This window comes from Sebastes umbrosus, unplaced genomic scaffold (assembly GCF_015220745.1).
Source record: "Sebastes umbrosus isolate fSebUmb1 unplaced genomic scaffold, fSebUmb1.pri scaffold_106_arrow_ctg1, whole genome shotgun sequence".
Taxonomy (NCBI): Eukaryota; Metazoa; Chordata; class Actinopteri; order Perciformes; family Sebastidae; genus Sebastes; species Sebastes umbrosus.
Window position 1 is genome coordinate 92,501 of NW_023618444.1, and position 12,327 is coordinate 104,827.

General features: G+C 52.1%; 1 protein-coding gene across 1 annotated transcript; it reads left to right on the plus strand.

The window, feature by feature from the left end:
- Positions 1–8,726: 8,726 nt before the first annotated feature.
- LOC119484216 (translation initiation factor IF-2-like) lies at positions 8,727–9,848 on the plus strand. Its single transcript, XM_037762905.1, has one exon. The coding sequence runs from the start codon at positions 8,815–8,817 to the stop codon at positions 9,529–9,531; it is 717 nt and encodes a 238-aa protein (XP_037618833.1). The 5' UTR covers positions 8,727–8,814; the 3' UTR covers positions 9,532–9,848.
- Positions 9,849–12,327: the final 2,479 nt, after the last annotated feature.

A 12,327-nucleotide genomic window follows, 5' to 3' on the forward strand; every position in this document is an offset into this window, starting at 1 on the left:
AAACCGCCTCAGGAACATTCCTCCGCTTCATTTCTGAGGCGTGTTCACGTTCACATTCCATCAGCTCTCCGTGTTCACCTCCAACCTGGCTGACACCTTCACCGCACTGACCTCTGACCCCTGGGAGGGGGCACCAAGACCTCACACGGTGTACTCGCTTGTACTAACGTGTACTAACGTTTACTAACGTGTACTAATGTGTACCTCTGTGTACTAATGTTACCACTACTTCGTGTACCAGAGTACTGCCTGTACCGTGTCGTAGTAAAAGTAGACGATGTGTAGTATAGTAGACGATGTGTAGTAAAGTAGACGATGTGTAGTAAAGTAGACGATGTGTAGTAAAAGTAGACGATGTGTAGTAAAGTAGACGATGTGTAGTAAAGTAGACGATGTGTAGTAAAAGTAGACGATGTGTAGTAAAGTAGACGATGTGTAGTAAAAGTAGACGATGTGTAGTATAGTAGACGATGTGTAGTAAAGTAGACGATGTGTAGTAAAAGTAGACGATGTGTAGTAAAGTAGACGATGTGTAGTAAAGTAGATGATGTGTAGTAAAAGTAGACGATGTGTAGTAAAAGTAGACGATGTGTAGTAAAGTAGACGATGTGTAGTAAAAGTAGACGATGTGTAGTATAGTAGACGATGTGTAGTAAAGTAGACGATGTGTAGTAAAGTAGACGATGTGTAGTAAAAGTAGACGATGTGTAGTAAAGTAGACGATGTGTAGTAAAGTAGACGATGTGTAGTAAAAGTAGACGATGTGTAGTATAGTAGACGATGTGTAGTAAAGTAGACGATGTGTAGTAAAAGTAGACGATGTGTAGTAAAGTAGACGATGTGTAGTAAAGTAGACGATGTGTAGTAAAAGTAGACGATGTGTAGTAAAGTAGACGATGTGTAGTAAAAGTAGACGATGTGTAGTAAAAGTAGACGATGTGTAGTAAAGTAGACGATGTGTAGTAAAGTAAACAATGTGTAGTAAAGTAGACGATGTGTAGTAAAGTAAAAGATGTGTAGTAAAGTAGACGATGTGTAGTAAAGTAAAAGATGTGTAGTAAAAGTAGACGATGTGTGCTGAGCAGAGTCAGTCAGAGTTTAATAACCACTGAGAGCAGCTCGGTGTTGCATTGTGGGAAATGAATCAGCTCTTAGAGGTCAATCTGAGCAGATCAGTGTGTGTTCATGTATGTGTGAGTCCACATGCGTGTAGGGTGAGGTGTCCAGAGTTCACGTGTTGAGTTTACTCAGGGAGGGGGTTAACCACCCCCCCCGCTAAGTCAACGGTTAAAGTCCTCCATCAGAGCCGAGGAGCGTCCTCTCTGTTTGTTCAGGCCGATACCGGGGGGGGCAGAGTCCAGCCGTCTGGACCCGGCGGTCTGGGCGGGGTCAGGTTGACCTGCAGCGCTCTGCTACGGGGGGGGGGGGGGGGGCTAGCAAGTATTGTTGTCTTGTTTTATTTTAACGATGGCTGAATAAAATGCTAGCTCCTCTCAACATGTGCCGTCACTCACTCTCCAGGATCACTAGCCTCCAGCTAATGTTGGCCCACTGCTAGTGTTAGCCTCCAGCTAATGTTAGCCCACTGCTAGTGTTAGCCTCCAGCTAATGTTAGCCCACTGCTAGTGTTAGCCTCCAGCTAATGTTAGCCCACTGCTAGTGTTAGCCTCCAGCTAATGTTAGCCCACTGCTAGTGTTAGCCTCCAGCTAATGTTAGCCCACTGCTAGTGTTAGCCTCCAGCTAATGTTAGCCCACTGCTAGCGTTAGCCTCCAGCTAATGTTAGCCCACTGCTAGTGTTAGCCTCCAGCTAATGTTAGCCCACTGCTAGCGTTAGCCTCCAGCTAATGTTAGCCCACTGCTAGTGTTAGCCTCCAGCTAATGTTAGCCCACTGCTAGTGTTAGCCTCCAGCTAATGTTAGCCCACTGCTAGCGTTAGCCTCCAGCTAATGTTAGCCCACTGCTAGTGTTAGCCTCCAGCTAATGTTAGCCCACTGCTAGTGTTAGCCTCCAGCTAACATCGTGACCTCATCATGACATCAGCACTGAGCGGGGTCTCTTGATCAGGTTGTGACTAGAAGGTAACCCCTAAAAGCTCTCGTGAGATGCGCTGCCCGACGACCTCTCCTGACCTCTGACCTCTGACCTCAACCACCTCTAGTGTTTCCATCAATCAGTGATGGAAACACCTGTCGGAGTCAAACTACCAACATTTGTTGTTGTTGGCTGATGAAAATATCAAATGTCAAAACATATTTCTGTCCATCTGTAAACACTCTGAACACACACATGCACACACACTCACACACGCACACGCACACGCACACACTCTCACACACACACACACACACACACACACACACACACACACACACACACTCACACGCACACGCACACGCACACACACACACACACACACACACACACAAACACTCACACGCACACTCTCTCACACACACACACACACTCACACACACACACACACACACACACACACTCACACACACACACACACACACACTCACACACACACACACACACACACACACTCACACACACACTCACACACACACACACACACACACACACACTCACACACACACACTCACACACACACACACACTCACACACATACGCACCCCCCCTCAGGGAGTCTCTAAAACAGTTTTTGGGTGACCTCCAGCAGGGATTGATGCTGACAGCGTTGGATAATTCCCCCAGAGTTCTTCATGTTTTCACTCAGTCCCGAACGTTCTGCGCTCGTTAGTCTTTTAACGTTCCGTCTCCGTCCACGCCGAGTCTCCGTCCTCGTCCTCGTCCGTCCTCCTGAAGGGTTAAACGCCGTAGATGATGTGTGTGTTTGCATGTCGGCTGCTCTTGCTGTGATTGATGGCATTGTTTAAAGCCAGGGAGGCTTTGGAGAGCTTTGCTATTGTTTCAGCTCTTGGCAAGGAGGCTTCTTTAGGAAAACAAGAGGGAGGAGGAGGAGGAGGAGAGGAGAGGAGGAGGAGGAGGAGGAGAAGAAGAGAGGAGAAGGAGGAGGAGAGGAGAGGATGAGGAGGAGAGGAGAGGAGGAGAAGGAGGAGGAGAAGAAGAGGACGAGGAGGAGAAGAAGAGGACGAGGAGGAGGAGGAGGAGAAGAAGAGGACGAGGAGGAGGAGGAGAAGAGGAAGAGGAGGAGGAGGAGAAGAAGAGGAGGAGGAGGAGGAGGAAAACAAGAGGGAGGAGGAGGAGGAGAAGAGGAGGAAGAGGAGGAGGAGAAGAGGACGAGGAGGAGGAGTAGGAGAAGAGGAGGAGGAGGAGGAGAGGAGGAGGGAGGAATAAAAATAATGAGAAAACAGAACTGTTCTTGTCTTCTCTCTCTCTCGCTGGTCTGAAGGTCTTCATGGTGAATCTGACCGCCGCCCGCTGGGATTCCTCTGCATGTCCTCCAAAAACACCCCCCCCCCCCGACCACCACCACCACCGCCAACCCGACCACAGCTATCCATGCCCACCCCACCCGGCCGACCCCCGGGAAGACGGCGAGCGAGGGGACAGAGCAGGAGAAAGAAAACACACAGCAGGAATGTACCAACACACAAACATGGCGTCGGCCCAGGCCCTCCACTCCGCTTGTTATTCTTACAAGATGTTTTGGGGGGGGGGGGGGGTCTCGGTTCTGGTCACCCGGCCCGACACTAACCACAGAATTCCTGATATCCTCCCCCCTCCACGACACCACCTCCACGCCCCCGCTGTGGAGCCGCTGGGAATGTTTAGTGAAAACAGCGCCGCAGGGCTCGGCCGGTGGTCCGCTACGTTCAGCATGGCTACGAGGCCCGATGGCCCCCGGGGGCCCCTGGAGGCCTCATCAGAACCGACCAGCGCTACGCCCCGAGGTGGGGGGGGTCCTGTCCACTCTGATGGATGGGAGAACTTTTCCCTCCGCTCCGTCTCACAGAAACAAAGTTATTAAGTAGAACTTCATATCTCATACTAATGAGTGGAGCATTGCATCATGGGTAATTTACCTTTTATTCTCCCAGAACGGATGAGTGAGTCTGCCAAGCTGCTCCGATACTGTGAACTTGGTAGTATAGGTGACTCTGGAGGGAATTGAACCAGCAACCCTGGGAGGGTTAAAGAACATCAGCTGACCGTCTGCGTCCAATAAAAAGCGTCCAGTTCTACCAGCGGCGTCCGCTGAAGACGGACGCACACGTTCACTATGATAAATAAATCAGGACATCAGAACATGAACCTCATGTAGATGAAACATACAGGTGGAAACGAGACCAACCCGTTCTCACTCCCAACTCGCCAAACACCGCCGTTTGGTCAGCGCTCCTCAGCATCAGAAACCTACGGTGCCCTTTAGCGACAGTATGTGAGGAACCGGGCTTTCAACTAGCTCCAATGTAAACCCCCCCGCGGCGTTATTCGACGGTCGGAGCAGTGACGTAGTATTAATAGAGTCTGTTCAGGGCGTAGGGAGGGCAGGTGGACGGGTCAAACAACCACAAGACTTTCAACCAGGAGACCCATATTGGTGCCCCGTGTGAGGCTAAAAATAACTTATTTTGTCACGTCAGTCTTTAGTCACGTGACTCGTCGGTATCATTAGTCCTGTGAGTCGTTAGTCAGTGAAGTAAACGTCAACCACGACGGTTTCCTAACGAGCGTCCTATCTCCTCGCTTGACCTGGAAACCATTCCTCCTTCTAATCCCTTAAATGCACCTCGAGTAGACGAGGAGCGAGGAGCGAGGAGACGAGGAGCGAGGAGAGAGGAGAGAGGAGCGAGGAGAGAGGAGCAAGGAAATGAGGAACGAGGAGCGAGGAGAGAGGAGCGAGGAGATGAGGAATGAGGAGATGAGGAACGAGGAGAGAGGATCGTGGAGACGAGGAGCGAGGAGAGAGGTGAGAGGAGAGAGGAGAGAGGAGCAAGGAGACAAGGAACGAGGAGCGAGGAGAGAGAAGACAAGGAACGAGGAGAGAGGAGACGAGGAGAGGTGTGAGGAGTAAGGAGAAAGGAACGAGGAGAGAGGAGAGAGGAGAGAGGAGAGAGGAGAGAGGAGCAAGGAGCAAGGAGAGAGGAGCGAGGAGATGAGGAACGAAGAGATGAGGAACGAGGAGAGAGGAGCGTGGAGATGAGGAACGAAGAGATGAGGAACGAGGAGAGAGGAGCGTGGAGACGAGGAGCGAGGAGAGAGGTGAGAGGAGAGAGGAGAGAGGAGCAAGGAGACGAGGAATGATGAGCGAGGAGAGAGAAGACAAGGAACGAGGAGAGAGGAGACGAGGAGAGGTGTGAGGAGCAAGAAGAAAGGAACGAGGAGCGAGGAGAGAGGAGAGAGGAGCGAGGAGACGAGGAACGAGGAGATGAGGAACGAGGAGAGAGGAGCGTGGAGACGAGGAGCGAGGAGAGAGGTGAGAGGAGCAAGGAGACAAGGAAAGAGGAGCAAGGAGAGAGAAGACGAGGAACGAGGAGAGAGGAGCGAGGAGACAAGGAGCGAGGAGACGAGGAGCGAGGAGACAAGGACAGAGGAGGCATCTGGAGGAGCTGAGAGCGAGGATCCTCTGTGGGAGTCTTTTACCGACCGACACGCCCCCTCATTAGATATCAGTTATTGATTGGGATGGGGCTAAGACGAGAGGAGAGGAGGCGAGGAAATGAAACGAGGAGACACGTTGGCACAGTGAAACAGATCCAGATATTGAGGTGTGAACGGCTCCACGCCGCTGATGTCATCAACATCAACAGTAAACAAGGCGTCTGCTGGTTCTCTGGGTGGAACCAGACTGCAGACGGTCTACCTGGAGACAGGTGAATAATTGGTGGATTAAGGCGCCGCCCTGCGTCTGGATTGGCTGGGTGCGGAGGAGTTAAGTGTGATTGCCCCCCCCCCAGTGTAATGAGGCTTATCTCTCATTAGGACTGATTCCTCCTGAGTCAGACTGCCGCACGCCGGTCGCTAGGCAACACAACAACAAACTACAGCGGAGAAGAAGACGTCTCCATCCTTCGTCAGGGAGAGAACATAGAACCATCTCATCCTGATGTTAGAGAGAACCTGACAGTCCTCCAGAACGCCGGGATGGACTCGCCGTCTGACGCGCTGGACGCCGTTCTGTTTGACCAACACTAACCCCAGGAAGTCAACTGTAAACGAAGTGGAGAAGAAGAACAACAGTTGAGTCTGGAGACAGAAACACAGAGAGAGAGACGGAGAGACAGAAAGACGGAGAGAGAGAGAGACAGAGACAGAGAGAGACAGAGAGAGACAGAGACACAGGGAGAGAGACAGAAAGAGAGAGACAGAGAGATGGAGAGATGGAGAGATGGAGAGAGAGAGAGAGAGAGAGAGAGAGAGAGAGAGATACAGATACACAGAGAGAGAGACAGAAAGAGAGAGACAGAGAGATGGAGAGATGGAGAGACGGAGAGAGAGAGAGAGAGAGCTGGAGAGATGGAGAGATGGAGAGAGAGAGAGAGAGAGAGAGAGAGAGAGAGAGAGACAGATACACAGAGAGAGAGACAGAAAGAGAGAGACAGAGAGATGGAGAGATGGAGAGACGGAGAGAGAGAGAGAGAGAGATGGAGAGATGGAGAGAGAGAGAGAGAGAGAGAGAGAGAGAGAGACAGAGAGAGACAGAGACAGAGAGAGACAGATACACAGAGAGAGAGACAGAAAGAGAGAGAGAGAGAGATGGAGAGATGGAGAGACGGAGAGAGAGAGAGAGAGAGAGAGAGACGGGATCTGGAGTCCAGGAATCCTCCCTGTTTGTTCCCAGAGAGCAGCAGACATAAACACACAGAGTGCAACATGACGGGACAGGAGAGCAGCAACAACACATGCTGATCCTTCAGCTCCTATAGCGACACAATCAACTACATCTTTATTAAAGTTCCTGTTAGTAACTTGTTCAGGTATAAATCATTGCTGGTCGGTGTCTCATGGTCTCTCGTGTGTCTCATGGTCTCTCGTGTGTCTCATGGTGTCTCGTGTGTCTCCGCTGTTCAGACTCAGACTCCAACACAAACTCCAGTGAAGCACCAAAACCTCTTGGTTGTATCTAGTGAAGCTGTTAAACAGTGTTGGCCGCGGTCGGAGGACGCGGGGGAGACCGGAGCTTTGGTCTCCAGGACCGGAGTCTCTGCTCCTCTGCTCCTCTGCTCCTCTGCCTGCCTTCACTCACACACCGCTCCTTCTCTCTCTCTCTCTCCACCTCTCACGTGCATGCTGCTCACTCCACACTGCAGAAGAGTTAGTTTAGCTCTGAGAATATCTAGTGAATGTTCAGTGGACGTTTGTGCAGAAATAACTGCTGCAGCTCCTCCAGACCAACAGAGGTTTCCCGTGTCTTGTGAAGTGACGGGGCTCTGCAGAGAGAAACGTTATCGTCTCCCACCAAAACTCCGGCGTCTCCCCCGTTCCCTCCGGCCGCGGTCGGGAGGCTGAGGCGGGAAAAGCCAACACTAGGATCAGCATTGATTCATGGAGAGACCTTGGTCTGGTCAGCTAACATTACTGCCAAGCAGCTGAAATATAGAGTGATATTGTGCTTTTAGCTGACGTGTGTCTCCTCACTGTGTTGAGTGATGCTCCTTCATGTCTTCCAGCAACAGGACGCTGACTTTAGTCCACCTGTGTGGGTTTATTAAATATCTCTGATCACATCTCCATCATCTGTTTAAACACAGAGGTGACGCTGTTTCACTTTCACTGTGAGCTGCATTCATGTGGTGTCTGAATAATCGGAAACACGAGTTTCCGACTGGTAAAATCCACGTGAAGTGAATCCTAAACTCAGAACTTGAACAACATTTACAAATATAATTCTGCAGCACTTACAGCGTTTAAATCAATAATCTGTTATACATGACGTCAAGTGTTTCTAATGTCTCTCTCCACCATACAGACATTGAATGGTGTGTTCAGGGATGATTAAGGCGGGGGGGAAGTCCAACTCAATCCAACGTTAATGCTAACAGACCTGTTAGAGTTAGAGGTAATGAAGCTGCTTCAGGTGATTTATAATCTCAGACTAACATCCCAATAATCCCAAACTGGGATAACGGGAGCTTCTCCTGCCGGCACTGTTGGCTGATATTTATCAACCAGTAACCCCCCCCAGTGTGATCTCATTACCTGGTACCCCCCCCCCCCAGCCGGAGGTGTAGCAGGATGGATGCAGGTATCAGGACGTATCAGACTGGATTAGCCTGGATTAGTCTGGATTAGACCCAGACAGATAATGAGGGGAGTTGGTCCATCAGTGTTAACACCACACTGCAAAACACACACACACACACACACACACACACATTCCTCACATACCTCTGAATGACAGGGACTGAGTGTGTGTGTGTGTGTGTGTGTGTGTGTGTGTGTGTCATCCCCTAAATATTACCTGGTGGTGGTGGGGGGGGGTGAGGGGGGGGGCGTAAACACACCTCACCACCGCAGCACGTTTACATTCCTGACATAGACAGTCACTGAGACACATGTGATGCACACACACGCACACACACACACACACACACACACACACACACACACACACACAGTAGTAACTTGTCTCATAAACATCTATTATGTGTCTCCGTCTCAGACGGACAGTTTTAGTCTTTTCATACAGAACTCTACTCACAGATCCTCTCTCTCATTTATATACATATATATATATATGTATATATATATACATATATATTTATATATGTATATATATATATATATATATATACTGGTTACCATGGCACCTGGCAGTGGGGGGGATATATTAGACAGCAAGTGAACATTTTGAAGTTTGAACTTTGTGTTGGAAACAGAACAAATGGGCCAGCGTGATGAGGGCCAGCGTGAGGAGGGCCAGCATGAGGAGGGCCAGCGTGATGAGGGCCAGCGTGAGGAGGCCCAGCGTAAGGAGGGCCAGCGTGAGGAAGGCCAGCGTGAGGAGGGCCAGCGTGAGGAGGGCCAGCGTGAGGAGGGCCAGGGTGAGGAGGGCCAGCGTGAGGAGGGCCAGGGTAAGGAGGGCCAGCGTGAGGAGGGCCAGGGTAAGGAGGGCCAGCGTGAGGAGGGCCAGCGTAAGGAGGGCCAGCGTGAGGAGGGACAGCGTGAGGAGAGCCAGCGTGAGGAGGGCCAGCGTGAGGAGGGCCAGTGTGAGGAGGGCCAGGGTAAGGAGGGCCAGCGTGAGGAGGGCCAGCGTGAGGAGGGCCAGGGTAAGGAAGGCCAGGGTAAGGAGGGCCAGCGTGAGGAGGGCCAGCGTGAGGAGGGCCAGCGTGAGGAGGGCCAGGGTAAGGATGGCCAGCGTGAGGAGGGCCAGGGTAAAGAGGGCCAGCGTGAGGAGGGCCAGTGTAAGGAGGGCCAGCGTGAGGAGGGCCAGCGTGAGGAGGGCCAGGGTAAGGAGGGCCAGCGTAAGGATGTGAGGGACTTTGACGAGGGCCAGATAGTGCTGGCTAGACGACCGGGTCAGAGCATCTCCAGAACTGCAGCTCTTGTGGGATGTTCCCGGTCTGCAGTGGTCAGGACCTACCAGAAGTGGTCCAAGTAAGGAGAACCGGTGGACCGGCGACAGGGTCAGACCCGAGGCTTGTTGATCCACATGGGGAGCGAAGGCTGGCCCGTGTTGTTTGATCCAATAGAAGAGCTACTGGAGCTCAAACTGCTGAAAGAGTTAATGCTGGTTCTGATAGAAAGGAGTCAGAACACACAGTGAGGAGCAGTTTGTTGCGTATGGGGCTGCGTAGCCACAGTCTGGTCAGGGTGGCCGTGCTGACCCGTGTCCACCGCCATAAAGCGCCTACAACGGGCACGTCGTGAGCATCAGAACTGGACCACGGAGCGATGGAAGAAGGTGGCCCGGTCTGATGAATCACGTTTTCTTTTACATCATGTGGACGGCAACGAGTTGGAGGTGTTGACTCGGCCTCCAGATCCTCCAGATCTCGATCCAACGGAGCCTCTGTGGGATGTTCTGGACAAACAAGTCCGATCCATGGAGGCCCCACCTCGCAACTTATACAGGACTTAAAGGATCTGCTACTGACGGCTTGGTGCCAGATACCACAGCAGACCTTCAGAGGTCTAGTGGAGTCCATACCTCCACGGGTCAGACCTTCAGAGGTCTAGTGGAGTCCATGCCTCCACGGGTCAGACCTTCAGAGGTCTAGAGGAGTCCATACCTCCACGGGTCAGACCTTCAGAGGTCTAGTGGAGTCCATGCCTCCACGGGTCAGACCTTCAGAGGTCTAGAGGAGTCCATACCTCCACGGGTCAGACCTTCAGAGGTCTAGAGGAGTCCAGGTCTCCACGGGTCAGACCTTCAGAGGTCTAGAGGAGTCCAGGTCTCCACGGGTCAGACCTTCAGAGGTCTAGAGGAGTCCAGGTCTCCACGGGTCAGACCTTCAGAGGTCTAGAGGAGTCCAGGTCTCCACGGGTCAGACCTTCAGAGGTCTAGAGGAGTCCATGCCTCCACGGGTCAGACCTTCAGAGGTCTAGAGGAGTCCAGGTCTCCACGGGTCAGACCTTCAGAGGTCTAGAGGAGTCCAGGTCTCCACGGGTCAGACCTTCAGAGGTCTAGAGGAGTCCAGGTCTCCACGGGTCAGACCTTCAGAGGTCTAGAGGAGTCCAGGTCTCCACGGGTCAGACCTTCAGAGGTCTAGAGGAGTCCATGCCTCCACGGGTCAGACCTTCAGAGGTCTAGAGGAGTCCAGGTCTCCACGGGTCAGACCTTCAGAGGTCTAGAGGAGTCCAGGTCTCCACGGGTCAGACCTTCAGAGGTCTAGAGGAGTCCAGGTCTCCACGGGTCAGACCTTCAGAGGTCTAGAGGAGTCCAGGTCTCCACGGGTCAGACCTTCAGAGGTCTAGAGGAGTCCAGGTCTCCACGGGTCAGACCTTCAGAGGTCTAGAGGAGTCCAGGTCTCCACGGGCCAGGAGGAGGACCTAATGAATATCATCATGTTGTGGCTGATCAGTGAATCCTTTTACTGAACCTGATTAAGTTTTATTTTGAAAAGACACCTCAACAGAGCTTAAAAACTATTTTTCAAAATAATATCAGTGGATGTAAAGTGGTGGTGGGATCAGCAGCAGCTCCGTCCGGACCTCAGGACGTTATGTGTAACTGCTGGCCCCCAGTCGGGCCTCTGGTCGGGCCCCTGGGGGCCTCTGGTCGGCCCCCAGTCGGGCCTCTGGTCGGGCCCCCAGGGGCCTCTGGTCGTGTCTGTGCGTTGGACTGTGACAGTCTATAATTTACAACACTAACAGAGTTTAAAACGACCCCCCCGCTTGTCTGGTCATCTCCCAGAATTCCAATAATCTGAGCAGTTGCGGCCTGTCATCAGCCGGCGGCGCGGAGCCTCAGACCGGTCGGTCCGGCTCGGCATGGATGTGGACGTATTGTTCTCCGTGGTGACTCTCTCAGTCGCTGTGTGGCCAAACGGCTGCTAAAAATACGGCTCTGTAAAAATAGAGAGTTGTGCTGCTGGAGGCTCCACACCACCCCGATCCACAGACCAGACTCAGTGTTTGGGTTGGACCAGAGTGTGGGACCGCTGCCTCCTCGCTGCCTCGCTGCTCGCTCTCTGGACCGCTGCCTCGCACGCCCACAGATCTGTGAGTGTGTGTGTGTGTGTGTGTGTGTGTGTGTGTGTGTCCATACAGTTTGTCTGCATGTACAAGCAGGTGTGTTGATAATGACATGTACAGGAGAATGTGTGTGTGTGTGTGTCTGCATGTATAAACGTGTATTAGATAATTATATATACGAGTGTTCAATAATAACATGTGACTGAAGTGTGTGTGTGTATCTACACGTATATGTGTGTATGTGTGTACGTGTGTGTGTTTGTGCATCTATACCATCAAATCTGTCTCACAGCAGTTCATGAAATTTAATCTGATTCGTGTTCAGTGACTCTCAGCTCGACTTTCAACAACGTCATTTTTGTGTTTTCCAACGAATGTCCAGCAAAACATGACGACATCCACTCCTCTGTTAGGTTCAGCCCGACCTCCTCCCTACACGCCGTCCACCCCGACCTCCTCCCTACACGCCGTCCACCCCGACCTCCTCCCTACACGCCGTCCACCCCGACCTCCTCCCTACACGCCGTCCACCCCCGACCTCCTCCCTACACGCCGTCCACCCCGACCTCCTCCCTACACGCACTTCACCCCGACCTCCTCCCTACACGCCGTCCGCTAATAAGTCTAGTGAAACATGTGAACCGTGGGTGAACAGGTGAATGAGACAACATGTGTAACCATAGCAACAGTAAACAGCCAAGATGGCGGCGGCGGCAGGCAGACATCTGTCAGAGAGAGATAAGGCCGACTGATACTGAGG

What these genes read in the sequence shown, in the direction of transcription:
- LOC119484216 (XM_037762905.1), top strand. Translation starts at nt 8,815, where the DNA reads ATGGGCCAGCGTGATGAGGGCCAGCGTGAGGAGGGCCAGCATGAGGAG.